Genomic DNA, 27,665 nt, shown 5'->3' on the forward strand with positions numbered 1-27,665 from the left:
GGGGAGCGGACTCTTGGCAAAACATTACATTCTGGCTTTGTCACCTGTACATGCTCCAGGTGTAGAAAACTGGCAAGCAGAGGGTGATCTCTCTCTACCCAGAAGTGTTTTAGGAAATTTGTCAGAAACAAAGAATGCCCGACATGGATCTCCTTGTATTACAATTCCACAAGGTGGAAGGGTTTGCAATTCAGTCTTGGGATCCAAGAGCCTTCATTGTGGATGCACTGGTGACACCATGGGTTCAGTCCATGATATATGCCTTTTATCTTCTAAATATTCTTCCCTGTTGGATCAAGTCCAAAGGAAATCCAGTGATTCTCATGGCCCCAAACTGGCCAAAAAAAAAAAATCTGATCCTGCTTCTCAGTTGCTGGCTTTGACTGCTTGGAAGTTGACGCCCAAGTCCTGAGAGATGGGGGACTGGATGATTCAGTCATCCCTACACTTTTAAGTGTCAGGAAATCGGCTTCTAGAAATGTTTGACTGCACCTGGAAGACTTATTTTGCGACTTGTGAACAGTCGGAGGTAAATCCTCACCAGTACTTCATGGGATGTAATTAGTTGAAAAAAGGATGGACAGCCGTACTTCAAAAAACCATTGGGTTGTCTTTAATGTAAAAAATGGGAAAATACACTACAAAAACCAGCAGAAAATGGGAATAACAGCCTACGCGTTTCACACTACAGATCAGTGCCTAATCAGCCTAAACCAGACGTTTTCTGCTGGTTTTTGTAGTGTATTTTCCCATTTTTTACATTAAAGACAACCCAATGTTTTTTTGAAGTGCGGCTGTCCATCCTTTTTTCCCTCAACTAATTGCTTCGTGCATTGCCGGCACCCTTGGTCTCCTGAACAGTTGCTGATTGTTTAACATACCCACCTGGAGCGGTTACTCCCTTTCTCATACTTCATGGGATGTAGTCTGACTTTTCTTCAGCTCGATCTGGATCAGTGGTTAGACAGGAGTAATGATCAAGGGCCGCATTTTGACTATTCGTTTTCAACAGCCACTGTCCTCACATTCTGAAAACCTTTTGGCAATGCAAAATTTTCCTTTTGAACCCATTGGATATATATTTTTGGCTGGTCTTATGCACAAGGTGGTTTTTCTGATCATTTCACATCTGCCAGAGTTTCAGAGCTGGATGCCTTATCTTTTAAGGAGCCCTTCCCGATAAGCCCACAAGGTTGTCCTTTAGCCTCAAGTTGTATTGCCTTTTCACCCCAATCAGCACATCTTACTTTCGTTCTTTTTCTCCTGCTCCTAAACACCCTTGGGAGGTGGCCCTTCATACACTGGGTGTGGTTTGATCTGTAGAAGACTACCTCGCTGCAACAATTGAATTCCCTCATTATTCTCCCAGAGGGATCTCGCAGGGGGCTCCTTGTGTTTTGTTCCACCATTTCTAAGTGGATCCATCAGTTTGTAGTTCCAGCCTACTGGGCAAAAGATAGGGTTCCACTTTTTCCAGTGAATGCTCAGTTTTACAAGAGCTGTTGATGAACCCTGTGCTTTTCAGCATCCATTTTCTGCATTTAAAATTCATCATGTTGCAACCTGGTCATCGGGTTCATGTGTTTACCAAGTTTTACTTGCCTGTAAAATTAATTTCTTGGAGTACATTACAGGATACCATCCTCCTTTTATGGTCCTTGATTACATGATAAAGAATTGAACATTTTTGGGAGTGCTTATATGGCGGGCCTTAAAGGTATCTACCTATAATCCAGTTATCTCTAAATCTGCCAGTGTCCTATACTTTACTCAAGGAAATTAATTTTACAGGGAAGCCAAAGATCTCAATTGTCTTTGAATTCATTGATGGACCTAGGGTCCCACCCGTCTGTGTTTTATAAACATTATTTTAGTGCTGCTTGCTACAGACTGAGGTATGTTCAATAGAGGGGTTATCCTGGGCTAGCCTACTAATTTTGCCATTGTTGAGTAATTTTGTAGGCAACAGTATAACATCCTGTGTCCCTCCTATGATGAGGATTTTATGGTAAGTAAACATAGGGAATACATTTACTCCTAAGATTTTCATGTCTGTTGCCCTGTTGCCGTTTTTTTTTCTCATTTTAACAAAAAAAGGGGGAAGAATCTCTTACTGAGCCCCAGATCTAGCAGCAAAACCTGACATTCTTACCTTTCACCTATCAAAAGAAAGAAAACATTTTCTCTCTAGATACATTTTAACACAAGTGGATGCTTGTACTTTGTGATCGTAGTATTTTTTTTCTTTCATTCATGAAGGCTGATATTTTTTAAACACACAAGTAAGCAATTATTTTTTTTTTTTCGCAGTCAATGGTAAAAGCAGGAACAAACAAGAAAAAAGCAAAAGCGCAATCATCAGAAGAAGAAGAAGAAGAAGAAAGTAGCAGTGAAAGCGAAGAGGAAGTTGTTCGGCCGAGAAAAACAAGGCGGCGAGCAGCAGCGGTAGTAGTAGCAGATTCTGATGACGAGGATGATGTAGATTACGTCTTCAGCTGTCTGCCAAGTGCTTCTGCTCCTCTCATTGAGTTTGCAAATGCTTCACAAGGGATTCTTTTGCTTTTGATGCTGAAGCAGCATTTAAAAAACCTCTGTGGATTCTCAGACAGGTATTTAAAGCACTAATAAAGTAAATTTCTGGTTTCTGAAGGCATTTCATTTTCAAAAGGCAGCTCCTTACCATGCTGTTTCTTTGCAGTTTCCATTGGTGACCTGTGTAAATGGTCTTCTCAGATTATCAGATTTAATATTCTTCTGCAAAACGGTGTTGCCTATTAAGGTCCCGGAAAAACAAAACGCCACTTTATTCATTATGCTTTTTTTTAATCCCTGTTTGCATTAGATGGCTGTGCACCTATGTCATCTGCGTTTATATTATGTATTGCTTTTGTGTAAAATTGAGCTCCAGGCTTTTGTACAAACTACTAGTTAAAAGACAAGTATGGGTATTTATATTTTTGGAATCACACTTGCCTTGGTGGATGCAGCATCGGTCCCCCTGCCAGCACGAACATCGAGAACCAAGCAATCTAACACCGCTGATCGCTCAGTTCTCAGAGCTCTCTGAGCAGAGAGCTGGTGACTGTGACTCTCTGAGGCGGAGCTGGCTGCCGATCCAAGCATAAGGGAGGATCCGGACTATATGGTCCCAATCTTTCCTGAGCCTGGATTGACTCTTTGTCAGCGGGCTGCATGCCTGTAAACCACAGGAGAAGTACAGCCAAACGAGCTTTGACTGTACTTCAACTTTAATCATGCATTCATTTAAAAAAATTGTCTTTTAAATGCAGTTTGTTCTCTGAGCCAGTCCTCTTCTACTGCATGCTCATGTGCTGACAATGAACATGTAGATTGAAGGAGAGAGCAATGTGCTTTTTAGACTGCTGCTACATTTTTATCCTTTAGAAGGCTGGAGGGGAGCTGCAGTGGCTCAACGCAATTGGCACTGCGCTGACAAGCCATTCACCTCTGCAGCTAGGGGTTCGGATCCCGGTCTCGGCTACATGTGAATTGAGTTTGGTGGTCTCAGCCCGGCTCCCGGTGGGTGTGCTATGCGAGGTAAGCCTGCGCTTAGTACGCCCACCCCCCTCCCACAAAAACCACCACACCTACACACGCACTTGAAATTGGGTTAACACACACGCACTTTGACCACGCGGTCTCTAAAAGAGAGGCGAAGGACTAACGGGGCTGGTTGAGTGGGCTAATCCTCTCACTCCCTTATAGGGAGTCCCTCTGCCCCGTTGGGCTTCAAAGCGGAGCAGGTAGGGCAGGCTGTGTGGGAGGACCCCCTCACACACCCGCCATTGCCACCCGGGGCATGGAGAAAGGTGGCAGATTGCCTCTGAGGGAAGGCCTGCCTACTCCCAACTCCTGCAGTCCGGCTCCTCTCTCGAGCACACGCACAAAATACACTTTAAAAAAAAAAAAAAAGAAGGCTGGAGGTTTGTTAGCCATTGTTGGTACTGCTGTGCTGCAAAAGAAGTCAATGATTTGTGCTGTCTGCTGGGGGTTTTCTATCCTGAAGCACACGACTTCTATTCGTAGGTAAACCATTTCACATTTGTTCACGTTGGTATTTCAGTCCTTTAGCTGCTTGCTTGGAATAACATTTTTCCCCAAATTGAAATATTTAAAAGATTTTATACGTGATTTAATGAATTTTTATATACATTTTTTTTTACCTAGTAAAATCCAGAAGTATTCACCATCGGAGTCAGCAAAAGTATATGACAAGACCATCAACCGGAAAACGGGGGTCCTATTTAGCCCTAAGCAAACGCTGGAGTATCTAAAGAGGGATATGGCAAGCGCGAAGATTAATGACGACATCAAGAGGAGTATTGCAAAACAGTACCTGGATGTAAGATCTATCTCTTTGATGCTTAGGAATGGACTATTCTTTTTTTTTTTTTTTTTTTTTTTTTTCTTTTTTTTTAACCTGCTGTCTAACAATAGTTATTTTACATGCAGCTCTGTGCAGGGGCTTAAACTATTGCACAGAAACATGTAAAACACTTGAACTTGCCCTACAAGTTTGTAGCTTTAAAAACAAAAATTTAAGCCACAGCTCAATAGATCATGGTTTATTCTAGAGTAACATGTTTAATCCTAAAAAAAAAAAACTTTTTGATTATTGGAAGTACTGCAGTCCTTTGGTATGTGGGCCTACCCTATGAGATGATAAGCTACAGCAGAGGTTATCAACCCTGTCCTCAAGTACCCCCAACAAGCCATGTTTTGGGAATATTTGTTGGATAAAATGGCTGTCAAAATACCAAGTCATTGACTGATTTAAAGCACCTGTGCAAGATAAAGCAAAACCTGCAAACATGGCCTGTTGGGTCTCCTCTTAGCTGAGCATTAGAAAATCGGTCATTGATTTTGCGGTAGATAAAAATGTTTAACAGGTTAAGCTCTTGATGCAGTGTGTGTGTGTGTGTGTGTGTGTATGTGTGTTATATATATATATATATATATATATATATATATATATATATATATATATATATAATCACACATTTTATTTTATTTTTTTTCTTCCAGCAACCTACCTTTCTTATCTTTTGCGGAACACATGTTTTTGACTATCATACTGTTTCCTATTGGACACTGACAAACAGAAAAACTGTTGCTTTCCAGACCCTGCCCTGGTAAAAGTTACCCCTGAACAATTTCCAGTTCCAATGTCCACTGCCTTTGCCCTGTTATTTAAGACTCACTTTGTGAGTTGGCCTTTATGGACCAAATCAGCCAGTTATATGCTGACCCTGACCTTGGAGGCCACTGCACCTTTCCCTGTAGATTCTGTATCTGATCTGCTCATGATCTCTGAGCCATTAGCCAGTAAGTCTCTGTTTCATATTTTGCTCCAGTCCTCATCAGATGAGCTTGAAATTAGTTTGGCTCTTATATGGTTACTCAGTTTGGCTCTTATATGGTTACATAATAGGTAAGGTTGAAAAAAGACACATCCATCAAGTCCAACCTATATATATAGTTTTGTGGAAGGGAATTCCACATCTTTGCCGTTCTTAAAGTAAAGAATCCTCAACGTAGTTTAAGGTTAAACCTGTTTTCTTATTTAAATGAGTAGCCACGTGTCTTGTTAAATTCCCTTCTTTGTAAAAGTTTTATCCCTATTGTGTGGTCACCAGTATGGTATTTATAAATTGAAATCGTATCCCCTCTCAAGTGTCTCTTCTCCAGAGAATCAGGTCAGTGCTCGCAACCTTTCCTCATAGCTTATATCCTCCAGACCCTTAGCTTTGTTTCCCTTCTTTGTACTTGCTCCATTACCAGTACATACTTCCTGAGGACTGGTGCCCAGAACTGGACAGCATACGCTAGGTGCGGCCGAACCAGAGTCTTGTAGAGCCGGAGAATTATTGTTTAATCCCCTTTTTAATGCATGCCAATATTCTGTTTGCTTTGTTAGCAGCAGCTTGGCATTGCATGCCATTGCTGAGCCTATCATCTACTAGGACCCCCAGGTCCTTTTCCGTCCTAGATTCCCCCAGATGTTCACCCCCTAGTGAGTAGATTGCATTCATATGTTTGCCACCCAAATGCATTATTTTAAATTTTTCTACATTCATTTTCATTTACCATGTAGTTGCCCACTCCATTAATTTGTTCAGTACTTCTTGCAAGGTTTCCACATCCTGCAGATAAGTTATTGCTCTGCTTAGCTAAGTATCAGATACGGGCCTTCCTTTATCTAAATGGCAACTCACCTCCTCATAGAAGGATAATTGATTGGTTTGGCAAGAACGATTCTTCATGAATCCATGCGGATTACTGCTAATGATTTCGTTCTCATTACTAAAATCTTGTATATAGTCCCTTATGCCCCTCTAAGAGCTTGCATACTATTGATGTTAGGCTAACTGATCTGTTAGTTCCAGGGATGCATTTTGGGCCCTTTTTAAATATTGATGCAACATTGGCTTTTCTCCAATCAGCTGATACCATTCCAGTCAGACTGTCAGTAAAAATTAGGAAAAATTACTTAACTGCGTTCCCCAAGTACTTTCGGATGAAGCGCTCTTATGGAAGTGGTGCGCACCATTCTGAAACTAGTGGATTGTTCTACCAGTGTTTGTTCTACCAGTATTATTCCCAGTCTTGGGCCCCTTTGAAGTTCAGACTTCCTCAATGCAGCCACTTTTCCAATTTTTCATTCTCTTACCACTGACAGCCCCTTATCTTTATCTGTTGCTTTGCCAAACCCTCACTGACTGGTCAAAAAAGGGTTCTTGCCACTGTTGTGGTTGATCCCTTGATCATAAAACATTTGGCGCAAGTGGTTGTAGCTTTAAATTCGTTATTACGGCTTGCTGTCTCACCTTTACCAGTGGGTCTCCTGCTTTTCTTTTCTTTTGGGCACCCTACACTACCGGTTTATAGTCCTGCCCTTCAGCTTTTTGTCTTCACCCTGGATGGTCACCATGGTGCTGGTCCCAATACTAGCCCTGCTGCACTCTTGTGACATCCCCATTATGGAATATTTAGGTGATCTGTTGATATTTGGCATGAACTCTGACAGCTTGGTTTTGACACTTCAGAAATGGTAATTTGAACGGAAGAATCTGGCTCAGTCCTCGACACGGCACACACCAGAGTGTTTCCCCCCATGGGATAAACTTCAGGCTCTCCAGTCCACTTTTGCTTGAGTCTTTGGTCTGATGGTAACCTCCTTCAAGGCAGTTCCATTTGTCCAGTTTCATTACAAACCTTTAAAATGCATCATTCTAAGTCTGGTCAGTACCTGGAGAAGACCGATTTTGTTTGACACCGATGACCAGGTTGTCACTGGATTGATAGCTCTTGAATCTTAAGTCCTTTGTTCCTCTATTTTGGAAGATCCTCAGAATGAAGCCAGCCTGCTAGGCTGGAAACACGTCCTGGGCACCCAGTCTGTGCAGGGAACTTTTTATTAGTGGTGTCTTGTCTCCTGATTACTATCCTGGAGGGTCGAGTGGTTTGGCATCATTGGATCCTCCAGCTGGAGGTTCATCCAATCCTAATATGGATGATGCCACGGCGGTGGCATGCATGGAGGAGCTAGAGGTCTCACCACAGCAAGCAAGGTAGAACGGATTTTGTCGTGGACAAAACTTCATGTTCCAGCCTTGTCTGCGGTTTAAATTCTAGATGTAGACAACTGGCAGGCAGACACAGCGCTCCTTTAACGGAAGCAGTGGATGCTCCTCATGACTACATGGGATCAGTACACTTTGAGCAATGCCTTTCCTCCCCATAATCTACTTCCTCCTCCATTTTGCAGAATTGAGATGAAGAGCATTCCTGTGTTCCTCATAAGGTTGGCCCAGGCAGATTGTGCTACTCCACCCTTGTAAGACAATGGACGGACACTGTTGGCTGTATCGGACCACTTGGACTTTCACCATCCTGCTATTTCATTGCTGACTTTAATGGTGTGGCTGTTAAAGCCCAGGTTATTAGATGCAGGGCCATCTCTGAATCGATGATTTCTACAATAATAAAAGCTCAAATGTCTACCTTCCGCAAGGTTCATCATACCACATGAAAAGCATACATCACTTGATGTAATTCTCAGGCTTCCATTCTAGGTGTTTCTCTATGGGACCAATGTTCTTCCTACAGCTGTGTTTTGGCCAGTGTTTGACTTTCAGCACTGCCTTTTCCATCTTGTTTCAAAGACTATCGACCTCCCTTTCCTTGATCTGTGTACAGGGAGTCTCCAATGTACTTTTGATCATTCCCGTGTGACTCCATGAGATCAGAATCTGGTTCTTTCTATGCTTCAGAAATAGCCATTTAAACCCATTATAGACATTCCTCTCCCTGTTCTTGCCCACGAGGTGGTATTCCTTGTAGCCATCACATCTGCAAAGGCAAGATTGTGAACTTGCTGCCGTATCCAACAAGGCACTTTTTCTGGTTTTGCTTAGGAACATGGTGGTACTAAAGCCCAGGACTTCCTCCTTTTTGCCCAGGTAGTTTCTTCCTTTCACCTCAACAAGGAGATCATTATTCCTCGTCTGGCTCCAGTTTTCAAAAGGAAATTTACTCCCATTGTCTGCATGTTCTGTGCTGTGAGTGTCTCAGCCAGGGCTTTTTTCCAGAAGACATATTCAGTTTGTTGCAGGGTTGATTTGATTTAAATCAAGTCGATTTTAATCACAATTTAAATCCCATGATTTAAATCCCATGATTTAAATCGCTAGTAAAAAGGCTTGATTTAAATCAACTCGATTTAAATCATAATTTTTAAAGAGCAACTGTCTTCTCTGTCCCGCAGTGGCTCCTCCTCTGACCCACTGTTGACTCACCAATGGTACCATTCACTTTAATGGGACGGCTGGTGATGCGGCAGTGACGCAACAAGGTGAGGGACATGGCGGCAGCAGGTGAGTGGATGCTCGCTAACAGGCGCTGCCATGATGGACCTGAAATGACAGGTGCTCTTTAAATGTAAGGACCTATTCTTTTAGTTAGAATCTTTAATATTTGCAAACAAAATGAGGGTTTCCTATTTATAGTAATAAGCTGTCAGGTTAGTAAAACGGTGATATCTGAACCGATTCAATCATAATGTTTGTAGTGTACACAGATTTGCAAAACAATAGTATAATCTGCCTCTCGGGGGATCAGGAAGGAATTTTTTTCCCTACTATAGCAAATTGGACCATGCTTTGCTGGGGGTTTTCACCTTCCTCTGGATCAACTGTGAATATAGGCTTGTGTATATGGGATTTCTTTTTTATTTTATTTTTTTGATTGAACTGGATGCATCAATGCAGTGCATGTTTGCAGAGCTTGGATTTATTGAATGAGTTTTAAAAAAAAATGTAAATATTGCAGAATATACAGCCTCATGCTACATAACTAAGCTCAATTTTATGCTGAATAAACTAAATTATTAATGTATCTTAAATGGAAAACTATCTTTAGATAGATTTTTACGCCAAAATAATTTTATTAAAATTTGATAAAAATCCCCCAAAATTATTTTAAATAAAAAAAAATCAGTAAAAAAAATGTATGTCCACCCTTGTTTGTTGACATACTGGATTATCTCTATAAAAGTACATTATATTCTCGTTTAGCAAGTTTTGGGTAGCTTAGACAGACCATTATTCAAGGATTGGCTTCTGCCCTTTCCTGTCGAGGTGAACTAGAATTGCTTCTTTGGCTTTTTGGCATCAAGCTACAGTCTTCCCAATTTTCAAGGCCACCCCTTAAACCTAGTACACACGGGCTGAATGTCGGGTGGCATCAGCCAGTTCAATATAAACTGGCCAACATCCCGCCCGTGCATATTGCAGTTGGTCCTAAAAAGGTCTGCCGATCGTCTCCCGATCTGCACTCTGATTAAGGCTTTTACAATACAAAGAATTTCCCAAAAAGTTTTATTTATTTATTGTTGCCTTGCTGCAACAGATCACTACAGTAGGACCTGCCAGCTGTGCTACTAACAGCTTCAGATACTTGGACACAGGCACAATTTCATTTTTTTTTTATTCAGGTTTTTACCAAAACTTATTGAAGCTATAGTTATATGATGAACTGAAAGTGCGCATTCTGAGGTTTAAGTTGAGGGTATGTACATCCAAATCGGAGGAAGGGTTTAGGAACTACAGCTCTTGATAGCCATCCCCCCTTTTTCAAGGGACCAAAAGTAATTGGACAATTGAATCAAAAGCTTTTTTTATGGCCAGGTGTGGGCTACTCCTTCGTTATTTCTTCAATTTAGCAGGTAAAAGGTCTATAGATTCTAACTGTGGTATTTTCATTTGGAATCTTTTGCTGTGAACCTACATCATGTGTTCAAAGGAGCTATCCATGCCAATGAAACGGGCCATTGTAAGGCTTCAAAAACAAAACAAATCCATCAGAGATGGCAGCAACATTAAGAGCGGCCAAATCAACAGTTTGGTACATTCTGAGTACATTCTAAAAAAGACAGATTAGTTCTGGAAAAGCATTCTTTGGACAGATGAAACTAAGATTAATCTGTACCAAAATGACTGGAAGAAAACAGAGTGGAGAAGGCTTGGAACAGCTCATGATCCAAAGCACAACACGTCATCTGTAAAACATGGTGCAGCTTGCAGTGTGATAGCATGGGCATGCATGGCCTCCAGTGGCACTGGGTCATTGGTGTTTATTGATAATGTGACAAGACTGAATCGGCTGCATCAATTCTGCAGTGTTTAGAGAGATACTGTCAGCCCAGATTCAGCCAAATGCAGAAAAGCTGATTGGACGGCGATTCACAGTACCGTTGGACAATGATCCAAAACCCACTCCAAAAAACAACCCAAGAGCTTTTGAAGAAAAATAAGTGGAATATTCTGCAATGCCCCAAATCACCTTATCTCAACCCAATTGAGCATGGATTTCACTTTCTAAGGGCAAAACTAAAGGCCAAAAGAGCCACAAAGAACTGAAGACGGCTGCAGTTAGAGCCTGGCAAAGCATCAATAAGGAGGAAACCCAGTCTTTGGTAATGTCCATGGGTTCCAAACTACAGGCAGTCATTGCCAGTAAAGGATTCTCCACAAAATATTGAAAATTAACATTTAATTTAGGATTATATTCATTTGTCTGATTTACATTTGAGCCCCTGAAAACAGGCTGGACTGTGTATAAAAATGGTTGCAGTTCCTAAGATTTGTACTTGATATGCATGTTCAACTCCTTGAATGAAAGCTGAAAGTCAGCACTTTAACCACTTAAGGACTGCCGCACGACGATATACGTCGACAGAATGGCACGGCTGGGCACAAGGGCTACAGGTACGTCCCCTTTAAGAACCCAGCCGTGGGTCCCGAGCGTGTCACCGCTTGCGCCCCAGTCCGGAACTCCATGACCGCGCCCGCAGGACCCCATCACCGCTGGTGTCCCACGATCGGGTTAGAGCTGAAGAACGGGGAGAGGTAAGTGTAAACAAACCTTTCCCCATTCTTCCTAGTGACTTGTCAGTGATCGTATGTTCCTTGTCATAGGGAATGACTATCAGTGATGTCACACGCCCCCCTACAGTAAGAATTACACACTAGGGCACACTTAACCCCTACAGCGCCCCCTAGAGGTTAACCCCTTCACTGCCATTGTCATTTTCACAGTAATCCGTGCATTTTTATAACACTGGTCGCTGTAAAAATGACAATGGTCCCAAAAATGTGTCAAGTGTCTGATGTGTCCGCCATAATGTCGCAGTCATGATAAAAATCGCTGATCGCCGACATTAGTAGTAATTTTTTTTTTAATAAAAATGCCATAAAACTATCCCCTATTTTGTAGATGCTATAACTTTTGCGTAAACCAATCAATAAACGCTTATTGCGTTTTTTTTCGTTTTTTTTTTTTTAACCAAAAATATGTAGAAGAATGCGTATCTGCCTAAACCGAGGAAAATATGTTCACTTTCCAAGGGGATTTTTACTTGGCTTAGAAAATCTGATTACATTTCACTGTGCAAAGAATACGCAATTACATGCAAGTAAATTAGAAGGAAAAAAATATCACAGGTTTTTGCTTGTGCGTAATTGAAGTTGGCACAGACCTCATTCCCTAAATAAGTGAAAATTCACTTGCTAAAGGCAAGATTTTTTTTGTTTAAAAATAACAAACATGTTATACTTACCTCCTCTGTGCAGTTCGTTTTGCACAGAGTGGCCCCGATCTACGTCTTCTGGGGTCCCTCGGCGGCTGTCTCTGCTCCTCCTCGCAAAAGCTTTCCATGTTCATGCAAGCTCCCTCGCATGGTGGAAAACTTTTGCGAGCGCACTCCCGTGATACAGCGTGGCCATAGCCGCCGACTGTATCACTCCGCCCCACGGCGCGCTGCGTCATCCGCTGTGATTGACAGCAGCGCCAGCCAATGGCTGCGCTACTATCAATCCGCCCAGCCTAGCCAATCAACGGCCAGGCTGGGAACAGAATAGGATGACGATAACGCGCACGGGACTTTCGAGTGGAGAGGTAAGTAAAACGGGGGCTCAAGGGGGGGGGCGGTGATGTCAGGTGTTTTTTTTACCTTAATGCATAGGATGCATTACTGGTAAAAAAAACTTTTACCTTTACAACCCTTTTAACCACTTCCTTACTGGGCACATATACCCCTTCCTGACCAGGTGAAATTTCAGCTTGTGGCACTGCGTCACTTTAACTGACAATTGCGCGGTCGTGCGACGTGGCTCCCAATTTCATCGCCTCTGCGGTTTTTATTTTTTGCACTATAAACAAAAATAGAGCGACAATTCTGAAAAAAATAATATTTTTTACTTGTTGCTGTAATAAATAGCCCAATTTTTTTAAAAAAAACATTTTTTTTCTCAGTCTAGGCGATACGTATTCTTCTACATATTTTTTGGGGGAAAAGAAAAAAAATCGCAAGAAGCGTCTGGTTTGCGCAAAAGTTATTGCACTTACAAAATAGGGGACATAATTATTATTTTTTATTATTTTTTTTTTACTACTAATGGCGGCGATCAGCATTTTTTTCGTGACTGCGACGTTATGGCGGAAACATCGGACACTTTTGACAAATTTTTGGCGCCATTCACATTTATACAGCGATCAGTGCTATAAATATGCACTAATTACTGTATAAATGTGACTGGCATTGAAGGGGTTAACACTAGGGGGAGAGGAAGGGGTTAAATGTGTACCCTAAATTGTGTTCTAACTGTAGGTGGAGGGGGGGTGACTGGGGGAGGTGACCGATCTATGTCCCTATGTACAAGGGACACAGATCGGTCTCCTCTCTCCCCTGACAGGACGTGGAGCTATGTGTTTATACACAGAGCTCCACATCTTGTCCCTGTAGCCACCGATCACGAGTCCCTGGCGGACATCACGGCCGCCAGGCACTCGCATCGGCATCTCAGCGATGCGGCGAGCGCGCCCGCGCAGCTGGATGCGCGCGCAGGCCGTGTTTTTATGGCCTGTTAGAGATTGAGAACCACCCCGCGGCCGTATAAAGTCGTACGGCCGTCGGGTAGTGGTTAAGTAAATATGCACTACTTTACTAAATCTCCAATTGCTTTTTAATGAGGTCCTTAAAGAGCAGCTTCAGTCCGTTTCCAAAAAATTTCAAGTCTGCCGCTACAAATACTGATTGCCTAGGACTAGGTGATCGGAGCAGAAGTGAAGAGCGGGTGTCTGTTTAAAACTAGATAACCCCCTCCTGTCTCCTTCTGCTGATCTGCAATTTTTAGTTCATGAGAGCACAAGCTCAGGATAGAAACATTTTTTTTTTTTTTGTTTCCTTTTGATGGTGTTTTGTGATCTTATGTCTGGTCTTCTTTTCTCTCATCCTTCTAGTTCAAGCTGTTAATGGAACACTTAGACCCTGATGAAGAAGAAGAGGAAGGCGAGGTCTCAGCAAGCACGGATGCCCGAAATAAAGCCATTACCAATTTGCTTGGGGGTAACAGCCCTAAAAATAATGTGGCTGAGACAGAGGAAGAAGAAAGTGAGGGAGAGGAGAAAGCTGGTGGCACATCAGGGGTAAGTAGCCATGTACTAACATCTCCTAAATGATATAGGCTGGTGATATTTGAGTAGCTGGCTAGTTTGTGTATAGTAGTGTTTATCCAGACATGGGCTGTTCACAAGATGGCTATCTGCTCTGTAAGTACCTTGGTTCCGTAATGAGCCTTTTTTTTTTTTTTTTTTTTTTTTTTTTTTACATCAGTAAAGACTGTCTGATCCCCATAGCCACCATTTTAATTCAAAGCTCTAAAGCAGGGATATGCAATTAGCGGACCTCCAGATGTTGCAAAACTACAAATCCCATCATGCCTCTGCCTCTGGGTGTCATGCTCGTGGCTGTCAGATTCTTGCTATGCCTCATGGGATTTGTAGTTCTGCAACAGCTGGAGGTCCGCTAATTGCATATCCCCGCTCTAAAGGTTTGCTGCTGATTGGTGGTTGTGGTGCCTCAGTTACTAAATCGGTACTCAAATGGTTAACACAAAGCTTTTTGTTGCTAGTCTTGTTGGAAAAGATTGGGCTGTAATATTTACGCAGTATATGTGGTCATGCTATCTGCTGATGGGGAGAGAATGGTTCACATTTGGCTGATCCTCCCATTCAGTTACATTTTCAATTCGAGAAAGGCAAAAAGCTCAGCCTTTTAATTATAATTTAGTTTTTCCATTGCAGCAAGACATTTTAGTATCGTTTTAACATTTGAGTACAGTTCCATTTTGAACATTTGCTATTGTTGCTGGAGTTTGCACCATTGTGCATCCTTCTGATGTGAATGTCTTACTGATCTGTAGCATAACCATTTAATATTTGTATGATGTATAATCCTGGGTTAAGAATTTGCATGCAGAACATTTTTTTTGGATTACCTAAAGCCCTTTGGGGATGCCTTGCTGCTCTGTATCCTGAGTGTATGAGTCTCGGTCTTTAAGAAAACAAACCCTTGCTCTTTCCGCTTCATCCTTCCTACCTCTGGTCTGTTGCTAGCTTCTTACCTCCTAAGCTATAAGCCTCCTTGCTCCTCTGCCAACAGCTGCCTGAAAGACCCTTTTGTGTTTTTTCCCTACTAATTGTAGTATGTTGTATGCATGGTCAATGGACAAGGCTTACATTTACTTCCAAATTACCTCTTACCTGGCTCTTCGTGATTCGTTTGAAGCCTCTGTTGCTAGGTCAGTCTCTTGGCTGGGTATTCTAACAACAGAGGCTGTTTTTCAAACACTTCCCTTGCCACAGCACTGATCAGAATCTAGATTTGGGACTAAAATCAATTTTTTATTTTTTTAATTATTGGTCTGCCACTGGCTTTTCTTTTTTCAATAGTGTATTCCTTATATTTTTTAGAAGGCCTTTATTGATCATGAGAACAGCCTGTTCCATACCATCGCTTTAGACTGTAGTGTTCTGTGCCATGGTTATGTTAGGGTTTATGAGAGCTTTTGTGGTTACTTTATTGCAAGCCATATGAAATGTTCTTGGGCTAAGAGCAATAAAACTCTTAATTTCATGTGATTGGCTATTCCGAAGCTCCCATTAGCTTAACATTAATTTAATTTGTGCTGGAGGGATGTCGATCACACAGCAGTGACCTACTTTCCTGTAGCACCCAGCGTTTTTGTCTTCAATGCATCAGGTGTAATGTATTATCAGTATGTAAATGTCCTATTTAAAAGCAATGATTGTTTTTTTTGTTTTTTTGTTTTTTTTCCCTAACTGAACTGGGAATTTTGTAAAAGGTTTCCATCTAGTCAAGAAAAAAAAACAAAAAAAAAAACCTGATGTATATTTACTGTGCCTGTGTTTTATTAGGAGTGACATGTGATTTCTAATTGTTTGGTCCCTGTGCTGTGGTCTTTTTTTTTTTTTTTTTAAGTCAGGAGTATTTGAATACATTTTGCTGTGGAGGTAAGAAGCGATTCCATAGCTAGACTTAACCTTTTATACATCTTTTTTTGTAGAAAGGGTTTAGCGGAAAAGGCAAAAAAAAACGTAGACATTGAGATTTATCCAAAGTAAAAGGTAATTTTAATTAAGATTTCCTCTTTTTCTATTCTGTCCCTATTTCTTGCTATATATATATATTTATATCTAATTTTTTTTGTAACACATTTATAGATATTTAATTTTGAATGCAATTGCAGTAAAACTTGGTAAATTGCACGTTTTCAGACCTGACGCTCCTTAGGCGCACTGGTGGTTAAGGTTAAACTGCATCGTGCGGGTTGGATGGTGTCTGTGTGGGCTGTCTCACCGTGGTGCCAGGGGTTTACGACTTTTAGATGATTTTTTTTTGTTCCAATGATGTTGGCGTTGCAGCTAAACAAAACTTTTCCTCTTTCTTTTTTCCGTTGCCACACCCTCCCTGACACAGTTAAGAAAATCAAAAAGATTATCAGACACTTCAGACGTGGCCACGCAGATGAATGAAACCGTCGAAGCCCAGGATCTTATTGCAATTTGTTGTCCGAAGTACAAAGACCGACCACAAATTGCAAAAGTTGTTAAAAAAACCAGCCACGGATTCAGTATTCAGTGGATGGCGGGCTCCTACAGTGGCACTTGGGCTGAGGCCAAACGCCGTGATGGACGAAAGCTTGTGCCTTGGGTTGATACTATCAAAGAGTCGGACATCCTTTACAAAAAAATTGCTCTAACGAGCGGAAATAAGCTGACTAATAAAGTTGTTCAGACTTTACGATCGCTGTATGCAGCCAAGGAGGGAACTTCCAGCTAATAATATGTTTGTATATTTGCAGCCAAATTTACAGGAGAGCAGACAAAAAAACTTGAAATATCAACATTCTGGCAAAAATTTAAAGAAAGAAACAAGAATTAAAACAATTTTATCGAGCGTTAAGGATGGAGCTTAGCCGCCTGAAGGAAATGTTTGGTAAACATTGTTGTGGGAGCTTCCTTCGCTGTTGTACAGCAGAAACTTCTCAGTACATTTTTACTCCCACTGTATTATAGTTTAACAAAAATTTGTTTATATCTTGAAAAATACTTTCTGTTTAAAAAAAAACAAACCAACAAAAAAAATTACAAAAAATAAACAAGTGAATGTTGAAAATTAGTCTGTTAATGTTCTTAATAAAGTGTTCTTGGAGTTTAACCTAGCAGCGGATGGCTTTCTTTAGTTTAGCCGGTTTCAAGGGAAGTATCGAATTTTATTTTATTATTTTTTTATTTTGTTTTTGTTTGTTTTTTGTTTTTTTTCCCAGGCTGTAAAATGGCAGAATTTCCGGACGTATATAATTTATTCTGTTGGGGTTTTAAAAAAAAGCATGCAGTATCTATGACCTATCTGCAGGAGTTTTTTTTTTTTTTTACTTTTTTGTTTTGTTTTTTATTTTATTTTTGTAAATGTAGATTTTGATGTATAAGGTCACCCTGAAAATACTCAAAGGGATCCCGAGAATACCTGCTGGCGACAATACTGCAATAAATTTTTTTACTTCTTTGTTACCTGTCTGTTTCCATTTGAATTTCTTAAATGTAAAGCTGTTTTAAGAACCAATTATATTATTTTGCAGTCTTTTATGTAAAAGTTACGTTTTTGGACGCAAGACATAAAATATTGTTTATACATTTTGTATAGCCTGAAAATAACCGGTATCTTTATTTTCATCCCTTTTTAAAGGGCATAGACACGTTTTAACTCCCGATTTTATTGTATCTTGAAATATTTAGTGTTAACTATATGATTTAGCACTGTGCCAAACGCCTTTTCAAGAATGTTTGATATAAAAAGAAACTAGTTTATTCCTTGTATGTTTGAATTTCTTTCATTTTTTGATCACACAGAATGTCATTGATGAAAACTTTCTGAGTGGAAAAAAAAATGATGGTGGTTGGTTGCAGATTCTGAGTTCAGGGGGAAAAATCACCTATACTTTCTAAAAAAAAAAAAAAAAAACTGGAAACAAAATCACCCAGCAAAAGTATAGACTTGCCGCTTTGCCTGGAAATTCATGGAGTCTTTGCTTTCTTTGAAGAGCAAAGCCACCTAAAGATTATTCATATCTGACGCACTTTCAGGAGTGTCTGATGTCCAGTCACTGTGATTCCACCAACAAACACTTCATTAATATGCACAGCCGTGATAAAGAAGTCGGTAAGTGAAGCCACACCATGTGGCAGGGAAATACAGGCGTTTGACAGGCCCAAGAGTGTGTCCGATTCTTTGAACAAATTTACTCTTGAAAGGGCCAGGGTAAAGCGAAAGGTAAGTTGTGAAGTCTGTTCTATTGCAGATTGTTTTTGTTTCCCATTTTTCTTTTACCTACAGAGTTTCTTTGAAATGAGGAGTTTAAAAATAACAGGTACACTCATTTCTGGCTCTTTGCTTGGTAAGTTCTAAAATGTATACATGGGTTAATGGTTTACGTCATGCTTCTACACGTATTATGTCCTTTTGGCCCTGTTATGCAGTTTTCCATCATTGGGTCGAAATGGATCGGGTCAGTGGCTGCAAGTTTAAAGATTCTAGTAAAGTATGATCTGATTATTGATTATAATTAATGTACATTTTCTCATGTATGGTTATGAGCTGTGGGTAAATTGACAAAGGAATGAGGTTTTGGATCTTTCTAGACTCGTATCTCCACTGTTGGCATTTAGGGGCCCAGGAACCTCCTGGAACTGAGCCACTGCTACTTTTATTTGTAAGACACCTATATTGGAAAGTACAACCACCTTTTTTGAAGGTTTTTCCTTTCTTCATCTGGAAACTGTAGAGTTGAACCAGTACACATATAATTGATATTAGCACCTGCAGAACACTGTTTTAAAGCACTACAGTTTTATGCCTTGTCAAGATTCACTAGTACAAATGTTTTGTGGGAATGCCTTTATAGTTGGAGTTCAATTCCTGTAGAAGGTTATTTTTAAATTATTCCTCCTTTTTTTTAATGTCAGAACATTAATATACTGTATTTTGCATTCTGCTAAAAAATGTTAAATAAAGAATTTATAATTTCAGAACATGAGTGTGCCACTGCGAAAGTAATGTAATATCTTTCAGTACAAAGTTTATACTCCTCCTGTTTCAACGATATTACCTTACAAGTTATTGCTCATTCAATTTGTGACTTAACAGTCTGTCAACAGTCTGTATTAAAGGGTTGGTCTACAAACTGCCTATTCAGATAAGGACATCTGTAGATAGAAACAAACCGTGGAGATTTGACTAAAGTTGAATAATACCCTTCCTATATAGTAGGTGACCCTTTCTCAGCGAGATTGACCACCTACGAATGAATCATGAGGGGAAACTCCACGCCAAATTTTAAATAAAAAAACGGCATGGGTTTCCCCCCAGGGGCTTACCAGGCCCTTAGGTCTGGTATGGATTCTAAGGAGAACCCCAACGCCGAAAAAACGGCGTGGGGGTTCTCCCACAATCCATACCAGACCCGTATCTAAGCACACCGGCCGGTCAGGAAAGGAGTGGGGACGAGCGAGCGCCCCCCCCTTTCCTGAGCCGTACCAGGCCACATGCCGTCAGCATGGGGGAGGTGGGTGCTCTGGGGCAGGGGGGCGCCCTGCGGCCCCCCCAACCCAAAGTACCCTGTCCCCATGTTGATAAGGACAGGGCCTCTTCCCGACAACCCTGGCTGTTGGTTGTCGGGGTCTGTGGGGGGCTTATCGGAATCTGGGAGCCCCTTTAATAAGGGGGCTCCCAGATACCGGCCCCCCACCCTAGGTGAATGAGTATAGGGGTTCATCGTACCCCTACCCATTCACCTGGAGGAAAAGTGTCAATAAAATAAACACGCAACACAGGGTTTTAAATTAATTTATTATCCGCTCCAGGGGTCTTCTCCGCTCTCCGGGGGTCTTCTCCGCTCTCCAAGGGGTCTTCTTCCATCTTCTCCGCTGTCGTCTCGGCGCTCCCCGGTTCTTCTTCGGGGCTGGACGCCGCTATCTTCTTTTAAGCTCTCTTACTAGCGGCGGCCAGCCCGGGCTTCTTTGCTGCCTTCTTCTTTTCTTCTTATGTTGACTCGACTCTTCCTCCCGCTGTAATGCCGGGTGTGCGAGGCATCGGCGATTTATATAGGCCTCTTATGACATCACAGTCCCAGCATGCTCCGGGACCCACGGAGCATACTGTGACGTCATAAGAGGCCTATATAAATCGCTGCCGACCTCGCACACCCGGCATTACAGCGGGAGGAAGCGTCGAGTCAACATAAGAAAAGAACAAGGCAGCAAAGAAGACCGGGCTGGCTGCCGCTAGTAAGAGAGCTTCAAAGAAGATAGCGGAGGCCAGCCCCCAAGAAGGCACCGGAGAGTGAGCGGGAGAAGAACCGGGGAGCGCAGAGACAGCGGAGAAGATTGAAGAAGACCCCCCGGAGAGCGGAGAAGACCCCCGGAGCTGACTAATAAATTATTTTAAAACCCTATGTTGTGTGTTTATTTTATTGACACTTTTCCTCCAGGTGAATGGGTAGGGGTACGATGTACCCCCATACTCATTCACCTAGGGTGGGTGGCCGGTATCTGGGGGCCCTGTTATTAAAGGGGGCTCCCAGATTCCGATAAGCCCCCCGCCCGCATACCCCAACAGCCAGGGTTGTCGGGAAGAGGCCCTGTCTTTAACATGAGGACATAATACTTTGGGGTGGGGGGGTCGCAGGGCGCCCCCCTGCCCCAGAGCACCCAACCCCCCCATGTTGAGGGCATGCGGCCTGGTACGGCTCAGGAGGGGGGGGGGCGCTCACTCGTCCCCACTCCTTTCCTGACCAGCCAGGTGGCGTGCTTGGATACGGGTCTGGTATGGATTGTGGGGGAACCCCCACGCCGTTTTTTCGGCGTAGGGGTTCTCCTTACAATCCATACCAGACCTAAGGGCCTTGTATTCTCCTTGGGGGAATGTGAAGGGCATGAAATCGGAGAGCACACTCCTGTGATGGTGAAAGTAAATTGTAATAGGTAGGCCTTGCTTAGAAACGTACATAAATGGCCTACACCTATAGGAGCAAGGGTATTATTCAATTTTGGTCAAAACTGAACAGCTCGTTTTTAATTTACAGACATCCCTCATCTCCAAAGGCATTTTTTTTCCTAAAGGTGAACTAGCCCTTTAACCACTTGCTAACTGTGCTATAGCCGAATGACAGCTACAGAGCGGCCAGCCAGTTCTGGGAGCGTGTCATATGATGTCCTCTTGTGATCACGCCCACTGCAACATGCTCTGTTGTGATCACTGTGTCCCCTGGACACAGCTGATCACGGATCGGGGTAAAGAGCTAATCAGCTGTGTCCAATCACAGCGTAAACACAAACTGGTTATCGGCATTCCTTTCCTCATGCTGACAGTGTGAGGAAAAGAGCGCCTGTAACCAGCTTGTGCGAAAGCTGGACATCGGTGTCCAGATTGTCAGTGCAATCCCAACAGTGCCTCCACATCAGTGTCACCCATCAGTGCAGCCTTATCAGCGCACATCGGTGAAGGAGAAAATGTACCTGTTTGCAAAATTTTTATAACAAACTATAAAATATATTTTTTTCTTAGTTTTTCAATAAAAAAAAACAGTGCCACCAAAAAAGCTCTGTTTGTGTGAAAAAGATAAAAATGTAATACGGGTTCAGTGTTGCATGATCACGCTGAAAGCTGAACATTGGCCTGGGCAGTAAGAGGGGGTAAAAGTGCACAGTAGGCAAGTGGTTAAAATTAAATCCCAGGATTTTTATTTTTTTTGCAGATTTCTGTGTACCAATTAATTCTCTACTGTGTTATCAATGTGTAGATGGCTGCTGCCTTAAATTGGAAGAAAAGGCTAACTATAACAATTCTTAAAAGCTTACCTATCCCGCATACCCTATATTTTAAAAAAAAAAATCTGTACTTACCTATTTTTAGTCTGGTCACATGATGATCTAGCACCTCCTGGCTCTCCTTTTTCAGTGAGCGGCTGCTGCAGTAGAAAATATTGGTAACTACAAATGGGCTATGCTAGCGAATGGGTGACGGCATGTCTCAGAGGATTCACAGCCATAGTCGAGCGCTCCCTTACACAGAGGAGCTAAAGCTGCTGAATCAGTTCTATTTTTATACAGGGTATGCAGCATAGGTGGGGATTTTTTTTTTTTTTTTAAGTTAGCCTTTACTACCACTTAAAAGCATTCATCCACAACAGTACACTTGGCACTGAACATTACAGTTCCGGCTCTCAAACAGTGAAAAGATGGGGTGGGTTGCTTGCGCTTGTTTTCTCCAATCACAAAACGTATTCTTTTCACATGATTCTAGGCATTCTGTGAATAAGCAAGGGAAGGGCACTGAAAACCTTTTTAACTGAAAGGATACAAGACATTATGTGAATGGACTATGCAGGATGAGAGTGATCCACTATCCTTTACTGTACTTTTGGGGAGAAATGAAAGTTTAAATCAGCAGACTTCCACACATTGAAAACAAACCATTACAGTTAAAGCAGAGTTCCGGCCACAATTTTAAATATAAAAACTTTTTAATATAAAAACCCCTGTAATACACAAGCTTAATGTATTCTACTACAGTTAGTCTGTAAACTAAGGTCCGTTTTGTTAGGTTGTTACAGCATTTAGACACTTTATAAAACAGAAATTGACTGGGGCCATCTTAAGTGTGGGCATCATGAAGCCAGACTGTATGACTTCCTGGATTTCAGCCTCGCACATGCTCAGTGCTGCACAAGCAATGTAATGGTTTCAGATCAGGTTTCAATAGCAACGGGAGTGTCAGAGGAAGTTACCGCCCCTTATCAATCCTCCCCTCCTCCTTCCATGAACCAGTAAATATACAAAATAATTTGTTCCTGTGCAGATATATCTACATAACAAGATGATATATATATATATATCTTGTTCTATATGTGGTGTGTATTAGGGTTGTCCCGATACCACTTTTTTAGGACCGAGTACAAGTACCGATACTTTTTTTCAAGTAGTCGCCGATACCGAATACCGATACTTTTTTTAAATGTGTCCCCAAATGCAGCCATGTCCCCCCCCATATGCAGCCATGTCCCTCACATATGCAGCCATGTCCCTCTAGCCATGTCCCTCACATATGCAGCCATGTCCCTCACATATGCAGCAATGTCCCTCTAGCCATGTCCCTCGATGCGGCGGCAGCGGGGGAAAGGGGGGAAAGTATTCTATTTAGGTATCGGGGGTATTTGCGCGAGTACGAGTACTCCCGCAAATACTCGGTATCGGTACCGATACTGGTATCGGTATCTGGACAACCCTAGTGTGTATACATATACCAGACATGTGCACTGTCAATAAATTCATTTTGTTTAGTTCCGTTTCGCATTAGCCTTTATTTCGTATTTTGTGCCCGAAACTCAATTCGGATTCGTACGCTCATAATGGGCACAGCAGGAGTACAGCCACAGGAAGTCGGCACAGAACAGGGATGGTGGGAACACTTAATGAGGGATTCCCACCATCCCTGCCCTGAGTTCCCGGGTCTGTACACCCGCTGTGCCCATTATGAGGGGTTCCCACCATCCCTGTGCTGTGTTCCTCCTGCTCCCCCCAGCACAGCACATTGCCACCATAACATTGCCGGCACAGCACCCCGCATCGGCCCCGGAACCACAACCAGACCCAAATGTCAGGGTACACCAGTGCAGATTATCAGTGCCCACCAGTGCATTATCAGTGCCCATTAGTGCGGTGACACCAGTTCATTATCTGTGCAGTGGCACCAGTGCCTTATATCAGTGCTGTGACAACATTATTAGTGCCCATCAGTGCGGTGACAACATTATTAGTGCCCATCAGTGCGGTGACAACATTATTAGTGCCCATCAGTGCGGTGACAACATTATTAGTGCCCATCAGTGCGGTGACATTAGTGCCCATCAGTGCGGTGACATTAGTGCCCATCAGTGCGGTGACAACATTATTAGTGCCCATCAGTGCGGTGACAACATTATTAGTGCCCATCAGTGCGGTGACATTAGTGCCCATCAGTGCGGTGACAACATTATTAGTGCCCATCAGTGCGGTGACAACATTATTAGTGCCCATCAGTGCGGTGACAACATTATTAGTGCCCATCAGTGCGGTGACAACATTATTAGTGCCCATCAGTGCGGTGACAACATTATTAGTGCCCATCAGTGCGGTGACAACATTATTAGTGCCCATCAGTGCGGTGACAACATCAGTGCGGTGACAACATTATTAGTGCCCATCAGTGCGGTGACAACATTAGTGCGGTGACATTATTAGTGCCCAGTGCAGAGTGGGGAGAGTTACAGATGATCAGGATGACAGTTGGCATCTCTGTCTGTGTAGATCTGTATGTGAGTACACTGATCGTAGTACTGCTCCACCTCCCTGCACTAGAATTGTGACAGACCGTGCAGAGAGCGCTGTTTCAATGTACAGGGAGGCGGGGCTGTACTACGATCGGTGTTCTCAGATACAGATCTATCAGACAGAGATGCGCTCTGTCTGCCTGATGATCTGTATCTCCGCGCACCGGAGGCAGATGGCGGGCGGGGGGGGGGGCGGTGGGAGGAGTTGGAGAGGGAGAAGAGGAAGGACACCACATCTATGGGCGGCACTGCCCTCCCTCCCGCCCCCCCGAGAAATTCAACTACGGCTGCGATCGTTCAGCCCAGCCTCCTGGGATTGGTGACACACATCTCCCAGGAGGCATAGCAGCGCTAGATGCGGCGGAGAGGCCATTCCGCCGCAACGGGGGAAAGAGACTCACATGAATAAAACCGTGAGTTTTTCAAAGACAAAAAAAAACACCCCAAATGTATTTAAGGGGGCAGTGTAAAAAAGAATGCTGATAAGTTGAAAAATAGGGTGGAACTCCGCTTTAAAGGGGTTGTAAATTTTTTTTTGTTTTTTTTTTCTAAATAGGTTCCTCTAAGCTATTGCATTGTTGGTTCATTTGCCCTTTCCTTCAATTTCCCTTCTAAATGATTTTTTTCTTTTGTCAGAATTTCTCACTTCCTGTTTCTCCTCGGTAAGCTTGCCCCCATCCTCCGAGCTGTTCTGGCTGGGGGTTAGTCAGCGTGCTTGCCCCCTCCCTTGGGACTACATCCCTGTGGGGAGACGCTGTTTTCCCCACAGGGATGTAGTCCCAAGAGAGGGGGCAAGCACGCTGACTAACCCCCAGCCAGAACAGCTCGGAGGATGGGGGCAAGCTTACCGAGGAGAAACAGGAAGTGAGAAATTCAAACAAAGAAAATAAAACATTTAGAAGGGAAATTGAATGAAAAGGTAAGTGAACCAACAATGCACTAGCTTAAAGGAACCTATTTAGAAAAAAAAAACTTTTACAACCCCTTTAAAGCACACCTAAACAAAAGCATAAAATGATAATTTGGTTATATCGCTTCTGCGGCAGTAGGACTAGGCTGAACATAAAAACTCCAAGGCCATCCTCAGTCAGCATATAACCGCCTCCCTGCTCTAGGTATTCAGTTTTTTTTTTATGTCTAGTCAGGAGATAAAGGGGTTGTAAACCCTCGTAAAAAAAAAAAAGGTCAGAGTGGCCCCAGTCCTCCTCTTCTGTGGTCCCTCAGCAGTGCTGGTGGCTCCTCCCCGCATTGAGTGTCCACGTTGGAGAAAGGCTCTCTTTAGTGGACACCCGTGCGGGCGCACCTCCAAGTCCATTCACGCAGAATGCAGGACTCAACCCCGCCCCCCAGCGCCGCGTCATTGGATATGATTGATGGCTGCGGGAGCCAATGGCTGCTCTGCGATCAATCTATCCAATCAGGACACACGCTAGTGCCGATGTGCTCGTTCCCGGCCTGAGAAAGATCGGGATCAGGTAAGTAAAACGGGGGCTACAGAACAGCGCCACAACTATACAGATGGGAAAGACGGGACACCCCTATGTGCCCAAAGTGTAAGGTGCAGCAGGGGGACTTCATACACTTGATTTGGAGATGCCCAAAGCTTCACAGATATTGGGAGGAAGTATCACAGCATATCACTAGAGCGGCACAGGTACCAGTCCCATTGGATCCCCTAGTATACTTGTTAGGGGCCATTGATCCTAGAGAGTATACAAAAGGAAAGTACTATATGATAACAAGATTGTTGTATTTGGCAAGAAAACTTGTGGCACGGTATTGGATGGCCCCGGGGGTCCCCAAAGGGAAGCAATGGATTGCTTATGTTAACTCCTTGCTGGGTAGAGAACACCTGGCCTACAAAAGAAGGAAAACAGAAGGTAAATTTGAGGAGATTTGGTACTCCTGGTTGAGAGATGGGTGTCGCACCACCAAAATTGGTGATGGATAGATTCTCTATGTAGAGTGCAGAGGATAGAGGGGGGGTGGCGGGATATAAAAATATAGAAATGCACAGTGGACCATAATAGGAATGTAAACATGTTGTATAATCTATGTCAATTGAAATGCAACGGATGCCGAATAGGCATATTTATGTATGAAATAAAATATCAATAAAAAGAACTGATGTTCAAATGATAAAACAGCGCTATGAGTTGGAGTGAATCCAACTCAAAAATAAATATTTCTGAAGATAAGTGATGATGTGGAAAGGTGATCTAATGGGGTATAATTGCACCAGATACCTAGAGATACACCTTAAAAACGTGGTTTACTCCCCCAATATGGGGTGCAGGCTTACCACAGCAAAATACAGAGATACTTTGCAGTCAGACCATCAGATCTTCTAGGCATTGATAGGGGTCAACTTCTCAGGTGGAGGTACATGAAATGGCAAATAAACATACCATAATAGTGTGATACAGTGCAAAACAAGCTCCCAACTAATGTAGATGCAAAACCAATAATAGTTGCCCGTACAATGTTACACTCAAGAATGAACAAAAACAAGAGAGATATCACCGCCGCTCTCCTGCCCACAGGGGCCGCACGAGTGCTGCAGGTCCAGTGTATTCCTCCAGGATGTGGTTGGAGATTGGTGGAGCGCGGTGGAACGCAACTTGTCTGCCGTGTAGCGCTGTTCGTAGGCTACGAACAGCGCTACACGGCAGACAAGTTGCGTTCCACCGCGCTCCACCAATCTCCAACCACATCCTGGAGGAATACACTGGACCTGCAGCACTCGCGCGGCCCCTGTGGGCAGGAGAGCGGTGGTGACAGTGGTGATATCTCTCGTTTTTGTTCATTCTTGAGTGTAACATTGTACGGGCAACTATTATTGGTTTTGCATCTACACTAGTTGGGAGCTTGTTTTGCGCAGTATCACACTATTATGGTATGTTTAGCATATTAGCACTTTGTACAGTCAGGAGGACGAGTTTTTAATTTTGATTTGTTTATTTTTTCTTATTTTATTTATTTGTGTGTATATGTGTATTTATGTATGTGCGTGCGTGCGTGTGTGTGTGTGTGTGTGTGTGTATGTGTATATATGTGTATATATATATATATATATATATATATATATTACATAAATAATTTGGGATGTTTTACGTTTATGACATTTTTTATGATATTATGGAAAAACATGTTTTTGTACTTCATTCGACTGTTATGCTGAGCCCCAATAAAAGTGAAAATTTAAAAAAAAAAAAACGAAGGGAGCACAAGGTCTCCTACATCCATTAGCTCAGTCATGGAGAAGTGGAAAAGGACTCCAGTGGCAACCTGTGAAGCTCTGGTGAATTCAATGCCCAAGAGGGTTTAGTGCTGGAAAATAATTGTGGCCACACAATA

General features: G+C 42.6%; 1 protein-coding gene across 4 annotated transcripts in view; it reads left to right on the forward strand.

Moving 5' to 3' along the window:
- NIPBL (NIPBL cohesin loading factor) overlaps window positions 1–17,760 on the forward strand; it is a 203,689-nt gene extending 185,929 nt beyond the window's left edge. For 3 of the 4 annotated variants that reach the window (XM_040338459.1, XM_040338449.1, XM_040338472.1), the window contains 4 exons: window positions 2,311–2,609; window positions 4,189–4,363; window positions 13,822–14,007; window positions 16,361–17,760. In XM_040338459.1, the coding sequence (XP_040194393.1) occupies window positions 2,311–2,609; window positions 4,189–4,363; window positions 13,822–14,007; window positions 16,361–16,723 (1,023 nt within the window). In that variant the 3' untranslated portion in view covers window positions 16,724–17,760. Of the gene's footprint in view, window positions 1–2,310; window positions 2,610–4,188; window positions 4,364–13,821; window positions 14,008–15,947; window positions 16,009–16,360 lie in introns of all 4 variants that reach the window. The other variant, XM_040338471.1, reaches the window with a different exon arrangement.
- The last annotated feature ends 9,905 nt before the right edge of the window (window positions 17,761–27,665 follow it).

Source organism: Rana temporaria, chromosome 1, assembly GCF_905171775.1.
Source record: "Rana temporaria chromosome 1, aRanTem1.1, whole genome shotgun sequence".
NCBI classification, from domain to species: Eukaryota; Metazoa; Chordata; class Amphibia; order Anura; family Ranidae; genus Rana; species Rana temporaria.